This window comes from Haplochromis burtoni, unplaced genomic scaffold (genome assembly GCF_018398535.1).
Source record: "Haplochromis burtoni strain Fernald_Lab_line unplaced genomic scaffold, NCSU_Asbu1 Contig_75, whole genome shotgun sequence".
NCBI lineage: Eukaryota > Metazoa > Chordata > Actinopteri > Cichliformes > Cichlidae > Haplochromis > Haplochromis burtoni.
The window spans coordinates 2,008,014-2,032,276 of record NW_024582436.1 but is presented as its reverse complement, the minus strand read 5'-3'; the positions used below and the strand labels follow the sequence as shown (position 1 = coordinate 2,032,276).

Genomic DNA, 24,263 nt, shown 5'->3' with positions numbered 1-24,263 from the left:
TGATACAGAACAATGGACATGAAAGTCTAAATTGTGATAAATAAAACACCATCTGTGCACCTTTTATTCAGCACTTTACACAGCAGTCTGCATCCTATAAGCCTCATCGCACTTAGCTAAGAACACAAGTGTTTGTTTCTTCTAAATGCCCTGGCCTTCTTCTCCTCGGTCACATAACACCACACATGTTGCAAGGACCTATTTGACAGGTGCATTACGTAGCAGTCCCTTTTCACCTTGTTTTCTTCCTCCGTGTCCTTTTGATGACGTACGTGTCGAGGCCAAAATATGCACGTGTCCCTAATCTCCCAGCTGTGTGGCTGGCTCTCAGCCCTTTAATGCCATCACTTCTGCAGCTAACAACAATCACTCTTGTCACTTATCCTAATTAGAGAGGGGACACGATGTCCTGTCATTCTTCCCACACAGTTGGTTCTGCTGTCTGCACCATCCCCGAGCACTCAGAGGTGTCACACATGAGAACTGATGTTTTGCTGCATCTGCTGGAGAAAAAAAAACCCTGGCATGAATGAGAAGACAAATCCAGCAGAACAAAGACTCATTTGATAACAATTGCAACAGACAGCTGAAAGTTTTGACAGCACATTTGTTTTATTCATTTACTTTCATCATCTGGAAATGCATTAACAGACCAAATTCAAAATAAGTATGACATAACACTCATTTCAACTCGCATAATACTTGACAATGTAGTGTAATAACTACAGTCTATGCTTATTCCGAGGGCTGTACTGATCATTGTGATACAAATCAAATTTGAAGATATAGATATATAAAGCTAAATATAGAGACATCTCTCGGCTGAAACTATTCATCTAACAGTGCAGAGAAAAAACTGAAATAACATTTTAAACAGGCAGGGGACATTTGCAGAAATATAACAGTTGCGTGTTTAATGCTATTAGCAGCTAACACGCCTCAAGCTGAGTTTAGGAGTAGGCTTAAACAAGTTCTGTGAGCTCACTTCTTTCTAATTCTACACCCACATTTTTCCCAACTTTTGGTTTTCACCCCAACCAAGGTTTACTTAAGTGAGATCACTTGGAACCGTATGAATTTTAAATAGCTTGCTCTGGAACCGCAAATGACTTTACAACATTTTCAACATATTACAGGCACCAAACACCTTATTAGTTACAGCTTGCTACTACTGGGTTGGCTTCCATTGTTCCTTGCAAGCCATCTGGTGACTGTGGATGCCATTTGAGTACAATGATTTCATTGGCACATTTAAGAAATCATTTTGAGCTGGACTGGGTTAACATGTTGGAACAGCATAAAATGGGTAAACTGTAGTCAACAACAATACTCAGGTGAGCTGTGATATTTAAATAATGCTCATTTGGTACTAAGAGGTCCAAAGTTGATCCATTCTGTTGTGTTGTTTATGCCAAATTCTGACCCTACAATACAAATATCATGCCAGAGACAAAGATGTTCATCAGATCAGGCAATGATTTTCCCTTTTTCAATATTCTGTTGTGCAATTTTGGTGAGCTTGTGTGAACTTTAGCTTAAATTCCCTGTTCTTAGATGAGAGGAGTCACACCTGGTGTTCTGCTGCTGTAGCCCATCTGCTTCGAGGTTCTCTATGTTGTGCAGTCAGAGATGCCCTTCTGCATACCTTGGTTGTAAAAAGTGGTTCAGTTACTGTTGCCTTTCAGTCAACACAAAGCAGTCTGGCTATTCTGCTCTGACCTCTGGCTTCAGCAAGGCATTTTTTACCCAAAGAACTGACGCAGGATATTTTCCCTTTTTTGAATCATTTTCTCAACTCTAGTTATGGATGTGTGAGAAAATTACTCAAGATCAGCAGTTTATGAAACACCAAGACGACACAAAAAAAAGCATCACATGTTCAAATCACTTAAATCACATTTTAATTCCAAATCTGATGGTTGATTTGAACTTGGGCAGATTTTTACAACCCTGTCTACATGCATAAATGCATCAGGTTGCTGCCATGTAATTGGTGATTATATTCTTTTACATTAACAAGCAGATGAATGAGTACAACTAAATAAGTGGCCAATGACTGTATTTATAGTAGAACTACTCTGGACTTGTAAATGAATACTGATGTACAATCAGTGACATGGCCCTTAAATCTCTTTTAAAAGAGAAAAACGTTTAAGTTTGAACTCATTATAACTTGACATGCAGGGCCTGGTGGCAGACAAACATGACTTTCTAAAATCCTACAGCCCTGTTTTGAAATGCCAGCAAATAAAAAAGTTGGATGTCATGTAATGCTGTAACTTCTAGTCCGTTGTCTTCCAGTACACTTTGCAGAGCATGCGGTCAGACATTTGGTGAGGTTGACAGTAACTGGGACCTTTTGGATAATGTCATCTGCACTGAGATACCTACTGTCTTACCTTTAACCCCCTGACACATCTACAGGAGGGCATTTGCTTGCTAATCCTATCTGTGGTCGCAGAGAGACATGTATAATGTGACCAAACACTTACAAACCCTGTCACATACCATCATTCTCTTGCATAGTATTCCACTAAAACTCTGCTTTGAAAATGAGATTTTTGACATTTTCAGATGTCTCTAACTGATATGTATCATTAATGCTTTTCAGATTTTACTGCTGCCTCAAACACACATAAAGTACAAAAAGGAAAATCAAAGCAAACAAACAAATAAAACAGATTAAAACGTACCAGTTGCTTAAAATGCAGCTCATCTCCATGCAGGTCAGGCTCAGCCAGATGCTCATGAATACAGTTGTAAGTCGCAGACCAGCACGGGTTGCGTGTTGTGAAGTTTTCGAAAGCTCAAGGTCACTTGCGGCTCTTCTGGTCACAAACTTGCTGTCAAGGCACTGACCGCTTTTCTGCCCCCCCCCTCTTCAAACTGTGGCATAACGACATGACAGTTACTGTATTTAATTTCATATTCGTTTAATTCATCCCCTTTTTTTCCCCTCACTTTGACAGCACTGTTGTACTTTTATAAATATACGATTCTCCTCGGATCTCCTGGCCACTGTTTGCACAAGGTTACTGCACAATTAAGCAACAAAGTTATTCAGTGAATGTCATCTCATCGTTCAACTGTTAGAACATCAAACTGAACTGCATATTCCTCAGTGGGCAAAACAAAGAAAGGGAAATCTAGAATGAGCACAAGTCTTAGGTAAAGAAGAGTGTGTTTATCACTGAAATCACGTGGCATGATGGCTTTTGTATAGTAATTAGCTGTTAACTTTTCAAAGACATAATTAATCTGTGTCAATTCTTGTTTTGTCCTACCTCTCCTCCGCTGTGTTCAGAAGGGGGGAAAAAAAGAGAGGCAGCCAAAGAAAATACAACCAAAACCACATCCTCTTGTGATCATTAAAATGAAAAAAAAAAGGAGGAACAGCTGCTCAGAACAAAATAAACACATTAACACCAATGTTCCACAGTGTGCAATCACACAGGCCCGAAGAGACAGCTGCCCGCTTTTAATTACACTAGCCTGACGTTTGTCTTCTCTTCTGTTGTTTTTTTTATTCTGACAACTTTTCAAACTTTTATTGTCTTTATTTTTGATCTTGTTGCATCCCAGTTCTTCCCTATGCTACAACGAAATTGTTCAAACACAGATTCTTTCCTCCAACAAGAGCTTGATCAGGTCTTGTTAGGAGGTCGTATGGCTGCTCCCTTGGCCAGAGAGAGAGATTTAAGTAAGAGATTTTGAAATCTACAGGATGTCAGAGGTTATGTGGTTCAGGTGGTAGAGCAGGCCATCTACCAATTGAAAGGTTGGATTGACTCCCGGCTCCTCATCCTTGAGTAAGATACTATTCCCTAAGTGGCCAAGATGCAACCATCGGAGTGTGAATGTTGGATAAAAAGGCCTTAGGTATAGATAAAAGCACTGCATGAATGAAAGCGCTTTGAGCTTTGAGTGGTCAGACTGAGTAGAAAGGCATAAAGGTTAAAAAACTTCTAAGTTCAGAAAAATGAACTTTATGTGGACTTTTTATAAGTTTCCTTATTTCCTGCCATGTCTGTATATGTAAATATATTGAAGAATCAATGTTTTTGCAAGTAATGTCTATGAACCAAAACCAGCCAGGCTTCAGACTGACTTTATTCTATACAGTTTTTCTATTCTTGGCTCCATGTGCTGTCAAACAGGATTCATATCCTTAATATGTAGATCTCAGGGGTAACCAGACTTAAAGAGGAGCTAAATTGACTTGATTTACACCTCAGTCTTACATGGCTAGAGACCACTCCCCACAGCTACCTCTGGTTGCTAGGGGAAAATGTGTATTTTTTTAACCACTTGCCAAGTGGTTACTGCCTGTCACTACAATCATAAAGAGGATGCTGCAGCAAATTGCAGATTGCTAGCAAATTGGCCATAGTTTGCATGGACGACACCTACTTGTCTGCACGCACTATAATGTAAAAGTTTTGCCTACACACTGAAACTAATACATTCTGAACGGTGCTGCTTTTATTTTGAAGGCAATTTATTTCTGTATGTGTTTTGCATCACACTTTTAACAGTTTCACTACGACTTAGCGAACAGTTGCAGACTTTTAGACAAGTTGGTATCTCGTATACAAGTTACAGGCGATCGCTGCTATAAACTCGCCACTAAAATTGCAAGATTTTCAGTGCAGCCCCTTATAGCTCTTTAAAATAAATTTCACCTAGCAACTGCCAGCAATCTCCAGAAAACCACTCCCCAACCAGGCGGGGAAATACAAATGTTGACCAGCCTCTTGGTGTGTTTGTCTAATTATTGACCAATTATGCTCATTTTAGATCCATTTTAAGGGAGATATTGGCTATAGCTATTTTGCTTTTACCCAGAGATCTGCCGCTCACACATATATTTTTTTTTTTTGAAAATTCTCAGTAAATCCCAAGTTATCTGTAGCTTCTGAGATACTAGGCCCATCTGGAAATATATAAATTTACTATAAAGAAATAAGATAATGCTTTAAGTCCATAAGTTCAAATATAAAATTTCTGAAATCTAAGATACAAAAAAAGGCCTTAGCCGTGTTTTTCTGTCATTGCTCTTTTTCTCCTTCAAGTCTAAAGTGGAAATGTCCCTTTAATGTGTACCTGGAGATTAAGGGTGATATCAAACAGCACAACATTTTGCTTCTAAAGTTTAAAACAAAGTCTAGCTAAATTTGGATAAAATATACCTATCTATATTTTATTAAAAACATTTCAACTGTGTTTATTCAAACAACGTCCTCAGAGTCATTTCGAATGCATGAGCGCGCATGCATTCGAAATGACTCGTGCAAAAAGAAGAAAAAAAAAGCTCCACTTTTAAGTTCTTCACCGTCGTGAATTTTCCCTTTTAAAATGCATCTCATCTCAGACAAGTTGGCTGATTAACACAGGATTTTTTTTAAGTCATACAGGTTCCTCAATGGCCTAGAAAAGATTGGATTGTGTGTGTATGGTTTTTTTTTTTTACAGCATTGTTTCCCTTGAAAACGCAGCCAAACAGTGAACAGAAAGAATGACAAATGAGGACGAGCCCTGTGTTTTACAGGAATGATTCTTAATTACATACATAGCTGCCATTTAGAGCCTATTGTCCTGCCTGAAAGTTGGCAGACATTAGCACAATGTGTTCACTGCATCCTTCCTTTCTCTGTCTTTATTTGTTTTTCTCCCCCCATTTGAGGGTTACACAGCACAGCCATTCTAAACCCTCCATAATTTCCACAGTAATCAGTCTGTTCTTTTTTTTTGCAGTAAAGCTTTAATCAAACATCTCATACCCTATACCAGCCAGAAATGTGTTATTCTGACAGAAAAACAAAAAAGCATGCAATTACTCCCAGAGGAGCCGTCCCTCCTCTCCACTACAGCTGCAGGAACGAGGGCACTATTCCAAACGCATCCTCCTCCTTTTTCCTTTCACTTCTTCTCTGTGCTGAAACTCCTCCTCCTCCAAACAATAATGACAGAGGATGTAAAGACGTGTTTTGTAATGTACACAAAGTAAAAGAACAGTAAGATGGCGCTCTCGTCCTCAAGAGAAATGTCACTGTGTGATTAATAATGAGGGTTTATCCTGTAATTGCATTCGTCATTTGTAAAATTTATTTCGCAAACCTATTTGTCATCTTTATTGTTCTCCCATCCAACAAAACACCCGTCATCTCGAAATAGTAAAGTACTACCTACTGAAAGGTTAACAGCCCTAAAAAGAAAAGCTGTTTTTGATGACTGAAGAGCAAAGGACAAATGTATGCCGAGTGAGGCACGAATGTTTGCCCTCAGTGCAAGAAAGGATTTTGGAGCTTTTGTTAAGTGCTTAAGCAAATCTTTACTATTAATTGCATGATAAACAGATTATCATTATCACCCAGATAAGAAAGTCAGCATGTGGGAAATTAAAAAAATATTTTTTTTTGTTTTCACAGGAAAAGAGGAAGATCACAGAGAAGATGTCCGGATGCAGCAAAGGAGGACGAAGAGAGTGTTGGTTTGACAGAGGAGGATGCTCAAGGGGCAGATGACCCATTGCCCACACAGAAAAAACCATAAATCACCTAAATGATGGGTGTTGTGCATTGTTTTTAAGGCGCCTGCCAGGTAGGCTGCTCAAAGCATCTTGAAGAACTTCCCACTGTCCTGTGGCAAGGCTGTCTCAGCTGCTCATCGACACTATCTGTTGCTATAACCCCTTCTTGTAGCTGATAAGATGCTTTATGTTTTTGCATTGCTGCAAATTTATTTGTGCTGAAGAATAAATTTGAGGCCAGTCACATGTCTCCCTCATGATACTGTGTGATGTATCTAAAGTGCCAAAAAATGTTGCAGTGTTTAATCAGAAAATACTGCACTGATTTCTTCTTGCAGCTGTTTCTCAGATTTATAGTGTACATATAACTTATTAATGCAATTTGCACTACTTGCTTGCACAGTCTTACTTTTTACTCCTCCTTAACTTGATCTCATTTTTATTTCATATTTATATCTATCTTTTTTTGGCCAGTTATTATAGTATTACAGTGAATTATAGTAATTTTATTATTAAATCTCACTTGTTCATTAAAAAAGCAATAGCAACTTGCTTAATGCATTGACTGTCACTGCATCGGGTGGCTCCCAGACACATTTTTATGCGCTCTCTGATAGTTAGGGATCCTGAGGCCGAGGCCCCTTCACTGTCCATGTGTACACAAGTAGAGACCAGTTTTGTTTTGTTTTGTTTCCCTGGTTGTCGTATGTTACCCACCTTTATTTAAGAGTCCCAGATATTATTTAACAATGAGCCACTTAGTAATCTTGTGATGAGACAAAAACATTTAGCATAATTTGAAATACTGTAACATTTCAATGGGCGTTCCACCAAGTAAAAATAAATGTGCAAACAACTGTAACTTCGAAAAATGTATAATTATTGAATCTGCATGTGTAATCAATACACATGTATGCCTACAGTATAAAGTGTGTCAGCTAGTATTTTTGTTAGTATTGTATCAGTTTGTTACATTTAAAAATCCTACTGACTGTGAACGCAACCCTAGCTTGCTCTCTTAGCGGTATATTTGGATTGGACGGAGTATTAGCTAAAGAAAATGGGTGACGACTTGGGTGACGAGTGGTGGCAACACGAGTACAAATCAGGTATTTGGGTTAACCATGTACATTTGACTTCTCTTGTTGTATTGGAGGTCCTGGTGTAGTCTAAGGAAACACAACGGTAGCTTGGAGCTGTTGCAGAAATTGTCGGCTATAGTAAGCTAACGCTAGCTAGCAACAATCGCAGCAGTCTGAGTTACTGTTAACCCCTGGGTACATTCGTGCAACATTAACCTAAAGTACACATAGCGGCAAGTGAAAAGACAAAGCAGTGCTAAATGTGACTTACGTCTGGTTAGTTATTATCCGCATTGGTCGCAGTAGTTATTATGAGCAGGGGGTGTATTAACACGTGTTTTTTTCACCTGTTTTTTATGTGCGGGTCACTGCAGAAAACGAGGTTATAGGACCGGTAAAGTTGCTCTAATGTCCCCTATCGTGCCCTTCGCTTTCTTTCAACTTAAAAATTAACTGTCTTATACGCATAGGTTTAAGCATTCAGTGGGCTGTACCCACGTTTCTTGCCACATATCAACACAGGAAGTTCCCTGCGGCTACTTCTGGAACAGCTTCATGCACTCTGCATACCAAAAGAGGGCAGTCGTGCTGTTTTAGGACGAATGACCTGATTGTGTAGCGATCATATTGGAATGTGAGCATGATGCTGTATTTTCGAGAGTCATTAGCAATTTTTGAGCTAAATATGTTCATTCACGTTTTCTGCATTTGTTGTCTCCGCACATGCACGCAGAAACGAAACACAATATGCCAGGTGTTAGTGCACGTGTCAGTAAAATATATTGAATTGAGCCATACCAGCCTCAGTTCAATTTCTGATCCTTATTACGTTATTTATATAATGCAATATACCGCTCTTTAATATTATATAGGTGTTAACGTTGCTTTAAAATAATAAACATCTGTGTGTTTACAGATCAGCGCAGACTTTAATTGATTAGTTGATCTATTACTTATATAATACATATATTTTACTTATATATTAATTTATTAGAGTTTGCCTATTTGTTTACTACAGTTTCCTCTTGGGGCTGATTGACCACTTCTGTAAAATCTGCATTCTTTCATAAATGTTGGGATTTGTTCATGATGAAAGTCATGACCAGGCAGTGAGAAGGGTTCTACAAGTTGCCTGTTCTCCATGTGTCCTGGGCAATGAGCTGTGATCACCTTGAAATGCTTCAGCAGAATGTATTATCTGCACAGGTGATACTCTCCAACCTTTCATGCTATTACTTATGTAAACCCATGTGTGTTTTTATGTCCAGAGATCTGTGCAGCGCTTTCTTTTTGTAGGTTTGCCCCTGGCATAACCGTCCTTCCATGCGTTCATATCACAGAGCTGCTTGACAGAAATGGCTGCAAGGCTGACAGAAAATTGACAGGGTTGTAAAGCAGAATTGAAGTCTGTTAGACGGAGGATGGGATTGACTTTGAAGTCTTAAGAATAAGGCAGCAATTTGCAAGAAGCAGTGCAACTTTTTCCTGCTTTTTTCTATATTTTTTTTCTTCCTTTTTTGCGATGATGTGTCTTGTGGCCAAATCCTCAAACCAATAATAAAGGGTCTCACAAGAGCCCCTGTCAAGTTGCACATTAATATTTCTCTGCAACTGTTGTTAGATACACACTATTTGTAGGCTTGCTGCCAGCGTCTCTCCCCCCAGGACATGTAATGGTATCCCCCAGTGTTGTCAGCTAGTTTCCTATTTGGATGGCACAGCTCATCATGACTTGGTGACTAGATTTCATTTGCTGAAGTGTCTTAGGCTATTTATTTCTGCCACACTGTGTAACTGTTCATTTTGTCATGTTGCACTTAAAAATATCTAATAAGGGTTGTGTTCACTTAAAACAGCAAAGGCTGCTGTTATGGTTTCAGGTTTGATGCGAGCTTATTTAAAGGAATCGGCTGACCTAATTAAAAAGAATAAATTGATTGCTGTTGTTTAACTTGTGTGTTTTTCCAGCCTTATTGAGCTTTTGCAGAAGTTATCACTGTGCTTAATGTGTGAGGATTATCTGTGCTATTTCGGAAACTAAGGCAGTAAACTGTATTTTCTCCAAGATAAACAATAATTCCTTATTCCTGTGCATATTTTTCTTTCATAACAGATTTAATTTTCCATTACTTTTTTCAACAGTACACTTGTTTTTTTTCTTTTTAGCATTCTTCATCTAAATCTTAAATAGGTGTCTTGAAAGCAACAGAATTATTGTTTAGCTGAACTTTGAGAACCAAAACTACGTTTGTCTACATCATACAGGCTGTAGAATCATAAAGTAAGCACATCAGTATGGTGACACAATGCCTCATTAATCTATAAATTGGGATATTTGGTTGGCAGGAGAAGGCACATGCTGAATACTTTGGGGGGTCTTGCTTGTTTTCACAGCACAGGAAAGCAGTGGAAATGTATCTATTAAACCTTTTTAAATGATTTAATTGGATCAGTTGTCACTTTGAAATTAGTTAAATGCTAATAATAACAATTACAGTTCATAATATTTACTAAAAAGTAAATTAGTGGCCAATTCACAATTAAACCTGGACACCTCCTCCATCACCAAGTGTTCCAAGTTTCCTTGCATTAGGGGGGAAAAAAGGTTTTTGAGTCGAACCCAGCTCAGCAAACATATAAAGCTTTTTTTTCTTCCAGTAATTCATCAAACATCAAAGCACTGTTTTGCACTCACTTTTTCCCAAATCCAGCTGTTTTGCATTTAAACTGGCAAGCGACCCAGTTCCTCTGAGAAGTATTCAGTATGAATACATAGAAAACAAGATAACTTTTAATGAACAAGGGAAAAAAGGAATGTTATTGAAACACTGACATCTCATTTATGTCTTAGACAGGCACTTGACATACAATGAAGGGTTGTTAAAGTCAATAAATCTTGAGACAGTAATCAAATAAAGTAAGCTTTACAAAGGCTCTCATTAAACAAACATGACGAAACATTCAAATACATCAAAATACTTTTGCATTTGCAGAATTATTTTGGTTGTGTAGAGTTTAAAATGATGACTGAGGACATATTTTTTGCAAAATACATATTATATATTTGTATTTCACCTAAATACAAAGACTGCTTATTGTAACATTTAAGGATTATGATCCTGGCGAGCTAGCAGGGGATATAGTGATGCTACTTGTAATCTTTCCAACACCTTTTACATGACAGCCGTTAGTGAGTACTTGAGTTCTTTGTTCATGTCGAACATAGTATGGCCCAACGGGCTGTGGGAAATTGTGGGTCATACCATGTCGGGGCTGGAAATATGGGCTCCCCAGATGGATGTGGATCTTACTGTCCTCTGTTGTGATGATACTGGGACTTGAGTCAGGGGTACTGGACCTCGAATGGTACCAGCCGTTCTGCTGTTCAGGTGTCTTGCAGAAAATAGTCTGATCTGTAACCTCTGCTGGCTCCGGAGAGCAACTCCTGACAGTTACGATCTGAATAGGAGAGCTGTTGTGGTCGGGTGTGACAGAGCGTGAGCAATTTGGGCTCAACATCCGAGACATGTTCGCTCCGTCAAGGGGGGAGATGGCACGGTCAGGGTTGGAAGTGGGGGTCTTAGGGTTCTGGATGATGGTAATTCTCTGCTTAGGTGAAGCTCCACTCGTCGGGATTAGGGCTGTGCTGGTGTATGATGACGCTGTCTCTCCAGTTGGGCTACTGATCTCGAGCATTGCTGTGTTGAGGACATGATGCGGTGTTACTTTGATGTGCAGTGGCTGACCTGGTGTGTGTGTTAACATCATAACTTCTCCATTAATTGTTGGGTGCATTTCTGTCCCTGAGTGGCTGCTGTCCTGGCTTAGGTTGTTATTTGTACTGTTTAAGCTGTTAAGGCTGTTGACAGGAGAGCTCCTTTTGTTGACGATCTCTACATTATGGTTTGGGTCTGTGTCACCATTTTGTTCATCTAGTTTCTTGCTGTGCCTCCGATAGTCAGGAAGCAGGCTCTGTGCAGGTTCAGTTTGTACCTCTCTGGTGGTCTGATCATGGACTGCAGTGTGTTTGCTGGCACTGGGTTTCACACTATTGATTTGTCTGTATCTGTCTAGCTCACCAGTAAGTTCCTTCATCTCTCTGGCCAGCTCTTTGTTCTTGGCTTCTTGCTGGTTCAGTTTTCTTTGCAGTGCGGATTGATCCACTTGCATCCTGCAGATGGATTCTTCTGTTCCCATCAGCTTCTGGAGTTTTTCTTTCAGGCTGTCTACTTCTCTGGTTAAGAGTCTAGATTTAACCTGCTCCTTCTGAAGGCGGCAAAGGAGAAGGTGCTCCTGGTTGACCTCCTGCTTCTCTGCCTGCTCGTACCTTGAAAGCTCTCTCTTTGTCAATTCCAGCTCCTCTGTTAGAGCTTGGGTCCTTGTCTTTTCCTCATGGAGCCTCTTTTCAAGACACTCAAAGTCCTCTTCCAGTTTCATCAGTTCTCCCTCCAGCACTTCCTTATCCTGGAGTCTCTTTTGCAGCTTTTCTAACTCACGGGTCAGTTCTTTAACTTTGTTGTCCTCAGTTTGGCAGTAATAGGCAGTGTTATTTGGAATAGAGGTGTATGAGTATTTGTCCTCTTTTTCTTTCCTGTTCTCCAAGACCTGTAACTTCTTCTTCATTATGGTTACCTTATTCTGTAGTTCTCTGTTTCTTTCCTCCTCTTTGTTCAGACTGTCCAGGAGATCGTCTTTTTCCTTTGCTATGCTCTTTATTGTTTCTTCCAAGTCCACTTGAGACCTCAGTGCCTGCAGCCTGTCCTCTCTCAGCTTTTCTGTCATTGTGGCCAAATTGCCATGCTCATTTCTTTTGGCCTCCTTCCTATGTAGTTTTTCCTCAGCCTGTCGGAGTCTCTCAGCCATAGTTTTTCTGTCCTCCACCAAAGCTACAGTAAGTGACCTGAGCTTGCCAAGATCTTGTCTGACGACCATTTCACTCTTCTCCAGTTGGCTCTCAACGGCCTCTAGATCTCTTACCTTTAGCCTTAAAGTGTCAAGTTCATCAGAAAGCATTTTGCTGCCCTGTCTCTCTTGCTCCAAGCTGTTTTTTAGGATGCTGCAGTCCTGTTTGCTCTTGCCTAAAGCCTCCTCCATCCTGTCCAGTTCACTAATTCTGCTGTTGAGTTTATCCACTTCAGCTTTCAGGCTACGGCAGTTGCTGGTCTCCTTCGCTAGTCTGCTGTCCAGGTCTCGACATTGTTCCGCCATGCGTATCAGCTCTTCGTCTTTTCCCTCCATTTGCACCACCCTTCTCCTCAGTACCTCGACCTCTGACAGGAGGCTTAGGGCTGTCATGTTGTTCTGGCTTTTGTGGAAGAGGGAAACTTGATTGTGGCGCTCAACCTCGATATGCAGAGATTTTAGTTCCTCCCCCACCTTTGCTCTTCGTCTAGGAGCACTAAGCCTCTGCTTGATATGGTCAGTGATAGCCGTCAGTTCTTTGGTACAGCGTTTCTGCTCCTCCAGCAGCTTGCTCAGTCTCTCTTGCTCCTTTACAACTAGCAGTGCAAAAGCCTTCAGCTCGGTCAGCTCCTTTTTTAGAATGGATGCTTCTCTTTCATGTTTCTTCTCTTTAATTTCCTGGTACTCTCTTTCCTTTATAAGCAACAGCTTGAATCTGCAGAGGAAAAGAATTGAAATGTATTGTCAAACAGAATAATGCAGCCAAGTTTTATTGTGTAACTGACTCATTTCAGCCCCCAAAGGGCACTTTTTATGTTTACAGCTAACCTCTTGAACTCACAAAATGTCCTAAGTTGTGTATTTCCAGCATAAACATTTATTTTGTTTTTCAGAAGAATCTGAATAACAGTTTGTTGCCCACTCAGTTTCCCCCAGAAGCAAAGGAGGCTTTTTTTTTTTGCACATCTGTGTATTCCTGTGAAATGTACAACATGAGGACATGTGTGTATATTTCTTTATGTTTGTGTGTTTCTTTCAAAGCAACAGCCATTCTGTGGGATGTTTTGACTCACATGGCAGATGGTCCCTTGGCAGGGAGTATTGGTTAATTAAGAAGTTTCTTTACCCTTGAGTACCCTCAATGCTGCATCCAATCACCCTCCTTCTGTGCACCTCAAATGTAAACCCCACTTTAAGCTAAGAGAGTCAGGAATTCCCCTCTGTTCTTAAAGTAATTACAGACTGGCTACTTTTACCAAGTGCTGTCACTCCTCACATTCCCCCAGATGCGCACGAGTTCTGTACAAGCATTAATTCATACTGTGTATTTTGTCATCTTAGTGCATGAGACATATGCTCCAATGTGATCTGTCACCGGTGTATTTTTACTATTCGGAATGGGAGAGTTTGGACTTTTTGTGTCATGCTATTTTGCACTCTAGAGGTATATCCACAGTTCACATAGCAGAATCTTTTAAAACAAGCACACATTAAAAACAGTGACAGTGTAGTCCAGACATTTAGCTCTACTTGTGTATAATTCCAGATCCTCTATATTGACTTGAAACTAATGAGTTTTTTTGTTTAATTTTTTAAAATATAAGGCTACTAATGTTAAATCTCAAATACGAGACTGAACATTGTGTTTGTGAAAAGAATCAAGAGCGCTGTTAATTAAGATGTTTCTCTTACAACTTTAATCTTGGAGTGTGTTTTGAGTGAGTTTAATTAGTGCAGTTTAAATAGTTGTAAGTGGAACAAATGGGTGGTTATGAACTCGCTGTTAAGTATTTCTGTTTTTAATAAGATCATTCACTGATGAGTTGTTATATTGTTTCTCTTGACTTTGAGTAATGTGTTGATTCCTTTTAAATGCAGAAAATTGCAAAAAGCAAAATCTTCAAAATAATTTTCTACATCTAAATCAACACCTTGGATACCTTTTGAACAGCTCTGTTGCAAAGCAATCTCTTTGTTTAATCTGTGTAGAATTAGCCAACAGTTACGTTATCCTTATCAGCTTATCTTGCAGTTGTAAATCGGGTTTTAAATTGGGAAACGTTTCTAAATGCATGTCTGCATCTTTTCACTGTAGAACAAAAAATTTTTCGTTCCTACCTGTGCAGTTCAGCTGGCCCGTGTCCTTTTTTTTCTTTTTGGAAAAAAAATCCTCAAAGAATAAATTGCCTCCACTCTTTTACCTCTCCCTTTCCCAGAGATCCCAGTGATGTGGACGTTCCATCCGGAAAACCAAACATTATGAGAAGTGCTCCGCACAGAGACTCTCTCGCACTCAGTGGCGCCCATTACATCATCAGCAAGTCCTTATATGGGACTGTACAGGCTCTACTTCTGTGTGTGTGTGTGTGTGTGTGTGTGTGAACATGTGTGTTTGTGTGTGTGTCTTTTTTTTCTGGAGTTCAGCCCACTGCAGATGAGGTCATTGTGTAGCAATGCCAAAGAGGCTAATGGGAAGGAGTGTGTGTGTGTGTGCGCACGCAAAGAAAAGTCTTCAATCACCATTCAATCTGCAAGGATAACACCCTCAGTTTGCAGGATTAGTTTAACCGAACATTTAACCATAACCATGCTACATAAATTCTTAACCTGCCTTGGCGTGTCCCAGAAGCATGCAGACCAGTTTATATGTTGTGTGCTTGGAGTTTGAATATACTTCAAGAAGAAAAAACATGTTTTGTGAGTTGTAGCAGCTTTGCCTGGGGCCCGATAACCTGACTGGGAGATGACATCATCAGTTCATCGGCCCTCAATTGCATCCATATGTCCCTCTTTTTTTCCTCTCTTTCTCTCTCCTCAACACATTCTCTCTTTTGTGAGTTATTTTCTCTTTCTACATTTTTGCTTCTAGTTATGAAAATGCCAATCTTTTTTTCCCTCTCATGCCATCATCAACTTTCACTTTATCTATGTCTTCTTTTTGATTACTCAAGTCGTGAACTGCGTGCTCAGTATAGCGTGATTATACTCCTTTATTCTCGCAGTTAGTCTCATCTGTCACAGGAATGAAAAAGATAATAAATAGGTGTTAATGTTTAAACTTTTTAAATGATTGTGCTAAACAAAATCAAAAAAATATAGATTCTGTTCCATTTATTTGCAATGTTTTTCACTGCTAAATAAACCTATGGTGGTACTTTCTTTTTTCCCCTCTGTCGAGCAAACTCATGTAGGCCTCAAATAAAAAAGGCCTTTTCCCTCATGAGGCATGTCGCAGTCTCACAAGAATTTAGAAAACAAGCAAAAAGGTGCACTTAAACTTCGCTATTTAGACATTTATGTTCACAAGCTTTTTTTTTTTTTTAATATGAAGCATGCCAAATTAAACCCCACTGAAACTACTTAGACTCAGGTCAGGTATAGAAACAAGAAATCGCACATGCAATGTGTGTGCAATGGACAAAAAATATTTAAGCTGTTTCTGTCAGCAGAGAATCCATCTCGAATCATTTGTGTCATAGTTTAACATGTGAACGTCTTCCATTTAGAGACACAACCTCCTCTTCATAACAGACTCTACAAGTTGCATAACTTGGTGATGTAAGGCTGTATTCTGTGCCTGGTTGGTATTTGCTTTAATCCCTTAATTGCTTCATGGCAACTGTGGCTGCCTGTTCTAAAGGCATAGATAGCTGTGGTTGATAACATTTCATTTCTAATTGTTTTTGGTTTGTAATGGTGATTACTTATTGTTGAAGAAGATTATCATGTTTTATTAAAACGCAGAGTGGCATTTCTAATATTTAGCTTGCCCTTAATTGCATAAATTGTAACTTTTTTCTTCTTTTTTTACTGCAGAATTGATAGACCTCTTGTCTTAGGCTCTGTTTTAATGAAATGTAGCTGATAAAATGGCAGCAGCTAAGCACGAGTCATCAGACGTTTTTGGTCTGCAGTGGTCATTATAAAATGTACTGTGCCACTGGGTAATTAACGCGACACAAGCAGAATTTTAATTTAAAAAAATCCACGAAGCAGCCACCTAAGACACACACAGCCTTGTTGTTTTTTGCTTTATTTCTGGGTCTGAGATTTACAGTTATTTTCCTTTAACCCAAATGAAATGAAAATAATCTGATAACCAAAATGCAGAAAGTTAAAGTTGAAAGACAATTTTCCAAGTTTTAAAACTTCACACCTTACTTGAAGCCCCTTAGTGGAAAACAGATCTTGCCCAACTGGGAGGATACCCAAAGTGGAGTCACAGGATTTGGTTGATTACAAGTCTAGGCACGTATGATGATTTATTATTGGCTAATTAAGGTACCTTTGCCATCTTAGAATATGTTCACTATCAAAAGTGGCCTTTTATGCTTTGATATGCTTTGGAAATTACAACACTTAAAAGAACCTTTAACTTTTGATCAAAGTAATATTGAAATGATCAAAAGCCAGGCCAAGTTGCATTGCTTGTGTTTTGCATTTTTATCAGTAAAACCATTTCAACTACTTCTACCTCCATGGAAGACAGTGACACTATCTTAATTATATACTTATAGTATTTAGTATATAATACAGTATAAGATTCAAACTTTCTTTTTGCCATGACCTTTATAATTATTTTGCCAGGAGAGAGATTTGAGATATTTCTCTTGTGTGAGAAAGATCCTCCTCATTCCTTTGAATATCTATGCACATACCAACTCCCATATCAGAGTTCATGAGGTCCTCTTTTACATAGAGGAGGAGTTGGCATTTCATCCAGTTCTTGAAAACTCATATTTGGGGGTTAAAAGAGTGCGCACACACACACACACACACACACACACACACACACACACACACACACACACACACACGAAATGCCGATATGTAATAGGTCTCTTATCAGAGTGTAGCACTCTCCTCTGTTTTCTTAGCTCCTATTTTCATGCAGAGGTATAATTTTCTTTTTCTTCTTTTTTTAAGGCTGTCACATTTGACAAATCCTTTTTACTGAGCGCGCTCATATAAATGGCACATTGAAAGTACAGAAAGAAAAGCAGCTGCTTAGTCAGTCGGTGTTGGCTTTCTTCCCTTCATTTATCTAAATGTTTAATAAAATTGAAAGTATGACTAAACTGACCTCATCTGCTCACTATAGCTAATAAATGGGCCCAACAGCTTGTGATCGGGGCAGTGCTTCTTCTCCGAGTTGATTCACTGCCAGATCCTGATAATTTATGAACATCTTCTGACACTTCATTGGCTGAGCAGGCAGATGGCGAATGCGTTTGAGTGAGGGACGAACAGAACATCTGCGGGTTTCTGCTTTGGCACAGCCGTGTTTATTGTGTTGCTTTTCTCTTGGTTCTCTAGTAATTCAGGTAATACAGGAATAACATTTTCAGTTCTTCGTAAAACTATAAAACGTTATACAAGGATTGCCGCGGGTCTCATTTGCAACAGTACATCTGTTGCATGTATGTGATATGAAGTTCTGAAAATGTTTTGTTTATTAACCATGTAATACAATACCTCATTAGTTAAAGAGTTTTCATTATGACCTGAAAAACTTGGCTTGAAAGCAAATGTGAAATACAAATATTCCTCTTCTCCTCTTTGTGAAAACTTCAAGTCTTTTTGTTGAGTTGGCAGCCAGTGCAATTACATTTTAGCCAGTGTTAAATTAATAAAATTAAAAACAGAAGAGGCTATTCAGTTCCTTTCCAGTTGTGTTTAATAGTAATTTATCAAACAACTCCTTTTGTCTACAGACATTTTACACATGAGGCTGATGCTGGATTAACCAGCTAAGATGCATTGTTTTGACTGGGCATCAAGGCTCTGCTCTAATGCTAGCGCTAATGGGATCACAGTTTCACCGTCTGGAGTCAAGCTGTTCAAGAAAAGGGACTGGACAGTGTGTGCCAATTACATGGATATCACCCTTCCCGCCTGCCTTTTATTTTCTCTGTCCTGAAAAAGGGGTTGAGACTGATAGTTGAGCCTCAGTTTTAGGCTGAATGCTGGTTTCATCTAGGCTGTAGTGCAGCAGACCAATGTTTTACCCTCCTGTGGTTTTTGTTGCACTGAGGAGCCTTGAGTTTACTAAATAAGTCTACATGTGGTATGTAGACTAACAATGCAGATTCCCCAAGGGTTTCTGCAGGGCTTTCCACAGAGAAAACCAGGGTTTGCCTCTCCTTGCTATACATTGCCTCAACCCTTGAACTGAAAGACGTGTTTACTTTCTTGGCAATAATTTGGACCTGTTTATTGTGTGTGTTGAACTTTGGCCTAGGCTTGATCTTGCCTCTATTACTTTTTGTATATTTTGTAGCCAGATTTGAAGGCATAGAAGCTGCGAGGAAGGAAGGCATCGAGCAGGTGATAAAGCGCCACCATCCCAGGAGGACTCCCAGTACTCACTTAAACAGTTTGCAGCTGAGTGTGCTGCAGCTGCAAAACACATCAGCGTCTTTAAACCCGAGGCCACAGTTTTCACTTGGTAACGGATGTTATTATGATGCTAAAATGGACTAAATGATTAGAAAAACAAAGAATGAAGGAAGAAAACCAAAACTGTACCAGATACTCAGGTTGACGTAATTCTTGTTGATATGCTAATTTGACAGAGTTACGCTGTTCAGCTCTCCCGTCTGGTTAGTCTCCTCCTCCTTTGGCATTTCAACACAGGAAAAGAAATAGCGGGGGGGGGGCTGTAGTGCTAATTGGCAAACAATATAAGCTAACACCCTAATCTAAGGTGATAAACATGGAACAGTTATATGTATGCATTGTCCCTTTGAGCATATGACATGAACATGTTAGGATGAAAGTATTTTAGCTAACTTGAGAATTTAACCCAAAGGACTAAAGTGTACAGCCTCATAGGGCTGTTTTAAATAATCCTTTTTAGATCATGTGCATTCCTTTCCTGCATCTGTAGTGCTCACTGATGATGTATTGATGAGAAAGCCACATCAGTTGTAAAGTGAAAACATGATAGCTCTAAGAGTGGTTTTGGGTAAAGTCTATGAAGAGTTTGTGATTCTGAACTGAAATGGACAGATGAGAGCATTGATGTCCCTTGTATGTTGAACATGTGTGTGCGGTTAATGCTGAGATGCTGTCATCCCAGTAATAAACCATAGAAAATACACACAGTCTTAAAGCATGTTCTGATAGCTGAGGTTGGAACAGCCAGATTGCTGCAATGGCATAGTGACGTGAAGATGTAATCGTCCTTTGACACATACTGTTGCGCAAAGTGGTGATACGATGTGTGTTGAATCTTCTGTATTAAATTATGGCTAAAACAAGTCATCTGTTGAGCATATGGCACCTGGTGGAGCTACTTTTCCAGGGAAACGAGGGGGGGGGGGAAAGTGAGGGGTGCCGATTTTTAGCCAGGCCGTGTGGTTTTCTTGGCCTGGAGCATATACTTTGAGAAGAAACAGAGTGAGATTGAAAGATAGTTGAAGAGGATTTGAAGTAAGAGTGGAAATTCTCGTTTAAATATTTAGGCATCTGCAAAGCAAGAAGCAAAGAAAAAAAAAAAAAGACTGGACTGGGAAAGAGATGAAAGGGACAAGCGTATCACCATGTGCCTTATGTTGTTTACCCAGGGGATAAATGCAAGATTTAACTCAGCTCAAACCTATTTAAGCCAAACTCAAAGAAGCTGAAGTGCAGTCAGGAATGCAAAGAAGGGCAATAGAAACCTGTGCACTTTAGACAAACTATATCTTTGGAATACATAATTCAGCAGTTGGACAGATACCCAGCACGTTAAACATCCCTAGTTTGAGACCAGCCAGAGACAGAAAACCCATCCTCAGGGAGTCTGAAACTGGTGTTCTCCTAGTGCCTGGATAGATGGCAGGGTTGCGTCAAGAACCAGCATAAAATCTGTGTTAAATCAAATATCTGGCTCTATCCGATGTGATTCACCACTGGGATTTAAGCGTAGAGCAAATTTTGATGCTGTAAAATGCTACAAAATCAGAAGATTTTACAAGGTAGATTTTAGCATTTAGCCTAAAAGCAGACGGAAACACTTAACCGATTATCAAAATGGTTAAGTATTCTTTTAACTGACAAATGGAGCCTAAAAGCAAGGGTAGGAAGTGAACCAGACAATAACCAGTGTTTCCCACACAGACTTTAGTTGGACAGTGTATCCAGGTATTTTAATTCCTGGCCAAGAACATTTGGTGATTCAGACTCATAATTTCCATCACGTCATTCCCTGCCAACTGGCTTGCTGACCCGTCTCACTGTTGTCGTGGCCCTCCACCATCATTCGCCTACTTCTCCAGAGTCTGATCCTGCAGATGAATGAGCTCAAGCTCCACCGTCTCACAGAGGCTGCAGATCAGAACAAGGACTACAAGCACTAGCTGCTCCCCATGACAGTGGAATTTGGAGACTTGACCAGGGCGCGAGGGACTCACTGGAGAGGCAGCTAGCTATTTTGCTCCTTTTTATGGTCTCCTTCTTTTAAGATCATTCTTTTAAGACAGCGAAGGTGTGTGTTCAGTCGGATTATGCTTTAGATTATTTAATAAAGAATGATGTTTTAGATATTTAGAAAGGAGAGCGGGCAAAGAGATGAAAGAACCTGTATGTTATGAACACTCAGGAATAAATGCGTCACACGGGGCTACAGACACACCACAGACATGCCATGTACTCATGTATTAATCATCATTAGGCCAAGATGAACCACATACTCGTTAAGTGAATATGTTTTTAGCTTTCCACATTGTGTTTGAAGAGAGAGAATTCTAGTGAACTTAATCGCTCTACTGGTATGACTATTTTTGGTCTTTAATTGCATATATGCCTGTGGTGGATCAGTAAAAGCCTTTTTTCAGTTTGGCATGCAGAAGCAGACAACTAGTCTCCTTCCAAGGCTGCAAGCCCAGTGCGGGTCCAGTCTCTACATAGCTAGATTACAGAGTGGACGCTGGAGGTACATGAACCAAGACAACCGGGAACTTCAACAAAACGACCTTTAAATTGCATGGGAGAACCAGTCACCACCTTTATGTTAGACCTAGCTTCACCCGTAGGCCACATCTAAATACGGTCTCTATTTGGTAAGGGAACATTTCTACCCACCAACAAACCCTCAGCACATTTCCTTACTTTAGAAGAAACCTTTAGCCTATACTGTGTTGTGCTGTTGAATGGGACATGAGAGCGCCAATTTAGCCTCTACATGTAATTGCAAGTGAGTGCATGTTTATGTGTTTACAAGGGGCAGTGAGCTGAGCCAGGTTGGCCACAAAGTCTAACCAAGTCCAGAACGTAATGGACTGTGTCTGAGTGGAGTAACTCCTAAGTACTGTCTTAAGGTCATATGTGTGTATATATATAAATGCTGAGATGGAGCAGCCACTCACTCTGCCATGAAGAGCTTTACAGACCAACATAGACTAAAAGAATTTAAGCCTTCACAAGTGTACATCAGAGCTCAGGTCCGTCCCATCAGGTCTTATTCCAATGTACTGAAATACTTTAATCCCTTAGCCTTTCCTAGCTTGCTGTAACATTCCCTTCCTGAAAGGAATTGGTGGATATTTTTATAAGCCTAGCCTCAATATAGGCCAGCATGGGAGTATAAATATAAAATATCAGTGTTGTCTTTGGGCATACATTTACATGTGTTGGGTTTGCTGCACAAACCTCTCTCTGTCCTGCTTCAGCAGAGTGGCAAGGCTGTTGCTCTTGTGGATCAAAGCCCTGTGGCTTTTCTCTTGTTCCTCCAGCCTGTGCAGAGCCTCAGAATGAGAGAGGGTAACCTCCTGAAGCTGCTTCATCATCTGTTTTGAGGAATGCTCGTGGGCTTCCACCAATTGTTTGAGCTAAGAGAGGGGGGAAGGGAAAACAAAATGTGCATGAAGAGTAAAACTTTAGTTTACCTTGACTTGCTGAGAGTTAACCACAGGGAGAAAGCTCTCTCCTGTTGCCGTTCTGAAACCAAGACCGAATCCACAAGACAATCATCCGTGCTTACAAAATGCAACATAGTATGTAAATCTGATGAGTAAAGCTGTTATTATGTAAAAGAAACAAGAATTATTCTGCCCACATTATAATAGTAGGCATTTTTGATGAGCTTCTTCCAAGATTTTTGCTGCCACCCAGTCCACTTTGCTGTGGTAGAAATTAATTGAAAAAGTGCTCACTTACAGATTTTGTAACCATGGCAGAAGGATGGATTCAAAACATGCAACACCTGTACTGCAATTTAACAAATGTGTGCAATGATGCAGCAGTAATAGACACTCTTTTGTCAGACTGTAATGCATCCATCTCATTAAATTTGATTATCTCCTCCAGATGGTGTCTACATTCTTTCTGTTGGCAGTTAGTACCTCAGCATTAGGTCTTTCATACACATCCTGTAAGTGGTCCTGCTGGGCCCAGAGGGAGTCTCTCCACAGGGCATGAAGCACCATCTTCTGTCTGCTGAAACCATAGTGGGTCCTCAGTAGACCTGAATCTGTCTGCTCTGATTTCAAAACAGCAATTACCTCATCCCTCGCCTGGTTCAACAAACACAGCAGAAGAACAGTGGCTTTAATTTCAGTTTCTTCTCATGAGTTCACAAGAGCTAGAGTGAACTACAAAATAAATGCAAATCCAATATGAAGTAAATCATCCTACCTGTAGCTCCCCCTCCAAAATGCTGAGCAGAAACAGCAAGTCATCACAGGACAGGCCTTCTCTTGTGTGTCTTCCCTTCCACCTCTCTCTCTTCTCTGGCATATTGTCCTTTTCAATTATGATTATCAGAGCCTGGTTAGGTTAAAAGACAGCCGTTTAGGTATTTATACAACCTCGAAGATGGGAAGAAATGTTGCTGCTTTTACCAATGGGGTATGTGAAGTCTGTCGTGGAGCTGGAAAAGCTGAGAAATGGGAAATGATTGGAGGTGACAGCTGAACATTGGTGAAAAAGAAAAATATATGCTTGGCATGAAAGAAGTTAAACAAGGTCATGAGTTGTTTTTACAGTACAAGTGGTTATTGTGTGGCTTTTGTAAGTGATGCAGATCATATAAGCTTTGATGAGCTAATCCAAAGTCAAAGGGGTCTCTTGTCAAAACAGTTAGTGTTACTGAAATAGATAGGCCTGCGCCTGGCATTACTTTGCGTACAGCTTATGTCATCTCATAGTCTTACTCTTAGCACATTTACAGCAACTGCTGTTAGTTTGGCTGATAAAATGGACTAAATGTTTCCATAAAGTAGGACAGTGATTACTGACCATATATCTAGATACTGTGTGTGTGCGCGTCCGTGTGTGCGCGTGTGTGTTATTAAAGCTAATCACATAAGTTAAACATTGTTTGCCGGCCAACTTTCTGTATGTTCTCACCCGAGACACAGAAAGCAATCAGGTTCATATTAGTGAAAGATGATGTCATCTCGCTACTCTTCAGCTCTGCTTTTCAGGCCCAAGTTCTCCCTGTGGGCAAGAACAGTCCTTATTCTATAGTATTTGGTCCTTTCCTTTTTAGATTAGTAACTGAAGGGCCTTGTGTTTTGAGGAAAAAGTATTTAAAAATTTAAAGTGCCCACAGATTTTCTTTTTTTTTTTTTGGGGGGGGGGGGTTCAGTATGTCTGTTTGAAGACAGCTATACCTTCTCATATATTTCGTTGGTGCATGTTAGAAAGTCTGATACTGAACAGAAAAGCAGTGAGAGTCTCAGTAGCTCTTGCTCTTACACAAGCACACAGACAGGCAGCATCTGCTTGTTTTCATCAAGGCCCGAGAGCAACTTTGAGGCTCTAAA

The 24,263-nt window shown here is 39.9% G+C and overlaps 2 protein-coding genes across 2 annotated transcripts in view; one reads left to right on the top strand and one right to left on the bottom strand.

The window, feature by feature from the left end:
* The first annotated feature begins 7,512 nt into the window (after positions 1–7,512).
* The window catches only part of cmss1 (cms1 ribosomal small subunit homolog), a 30,199-nt gene continuing 13,448 nt past the window's right edge, over positions 7,513–24,263 (top strand). The window contains exon 1 of the mRNA XM_005935079.2: positions 7,513–7,638. Within this exon, the coding sequence (XP_005935141.1) occupies positions 7,590–7,638 (49 nt within the window). The 5' untranslated portion in view covers positions 7,513–7,589. The remainder of the gene's footprint in view (positions 7,639–24,263) is intronic.
* Positions 10,385–24,023, bottom strand: LOC102313494 (filamin A-interacting protein 1-like). Its single transcript, XM_014337711.2, has 4 exons — positions 23,131–24,023; positions 22,839–23,009; positions 22,147–22,325; positions 10,385–13,228 (listed from the first exon to the last, which is right to left on the bottom strand). The coding sequence occupies exons 1-4, from the start codon at positions 23,230–23,232 to the stop codon at positions 10,723–10,725; spliced, it is 2,958 nt and encodes a 985-aa protein (XP_014193197.2). The 5' UTR covers positions 23,233–24,023; the 3' UTR covers positions 10,385–10,722.

Bases quoted from the DNA above. Each gene is read 5' to 3' on its own strand.
- LOC102313494 (XM_014337711.2), bottom strand. From the start codon at position 23,232: ATGCCAGAGAAGAGAGAGAGGTGGAAGGGAAGACACACAAGAGAAGGC. The intron at 22,326-22,838 runs GTACTAACTGCC...CCCCTCTCTTAG, and splicing joins ATGAAAGACCTAATGCTGAG to CTCAAACAATTGGTGGAAGC. The intron at 13,229-22,146 runs GTTTGTGCAGCA...TTTCCTCTGCAG, and splicing joins CTGAAGCAGGACAGAGAGAG to ATTCAAGCTGTTGCTTATAA.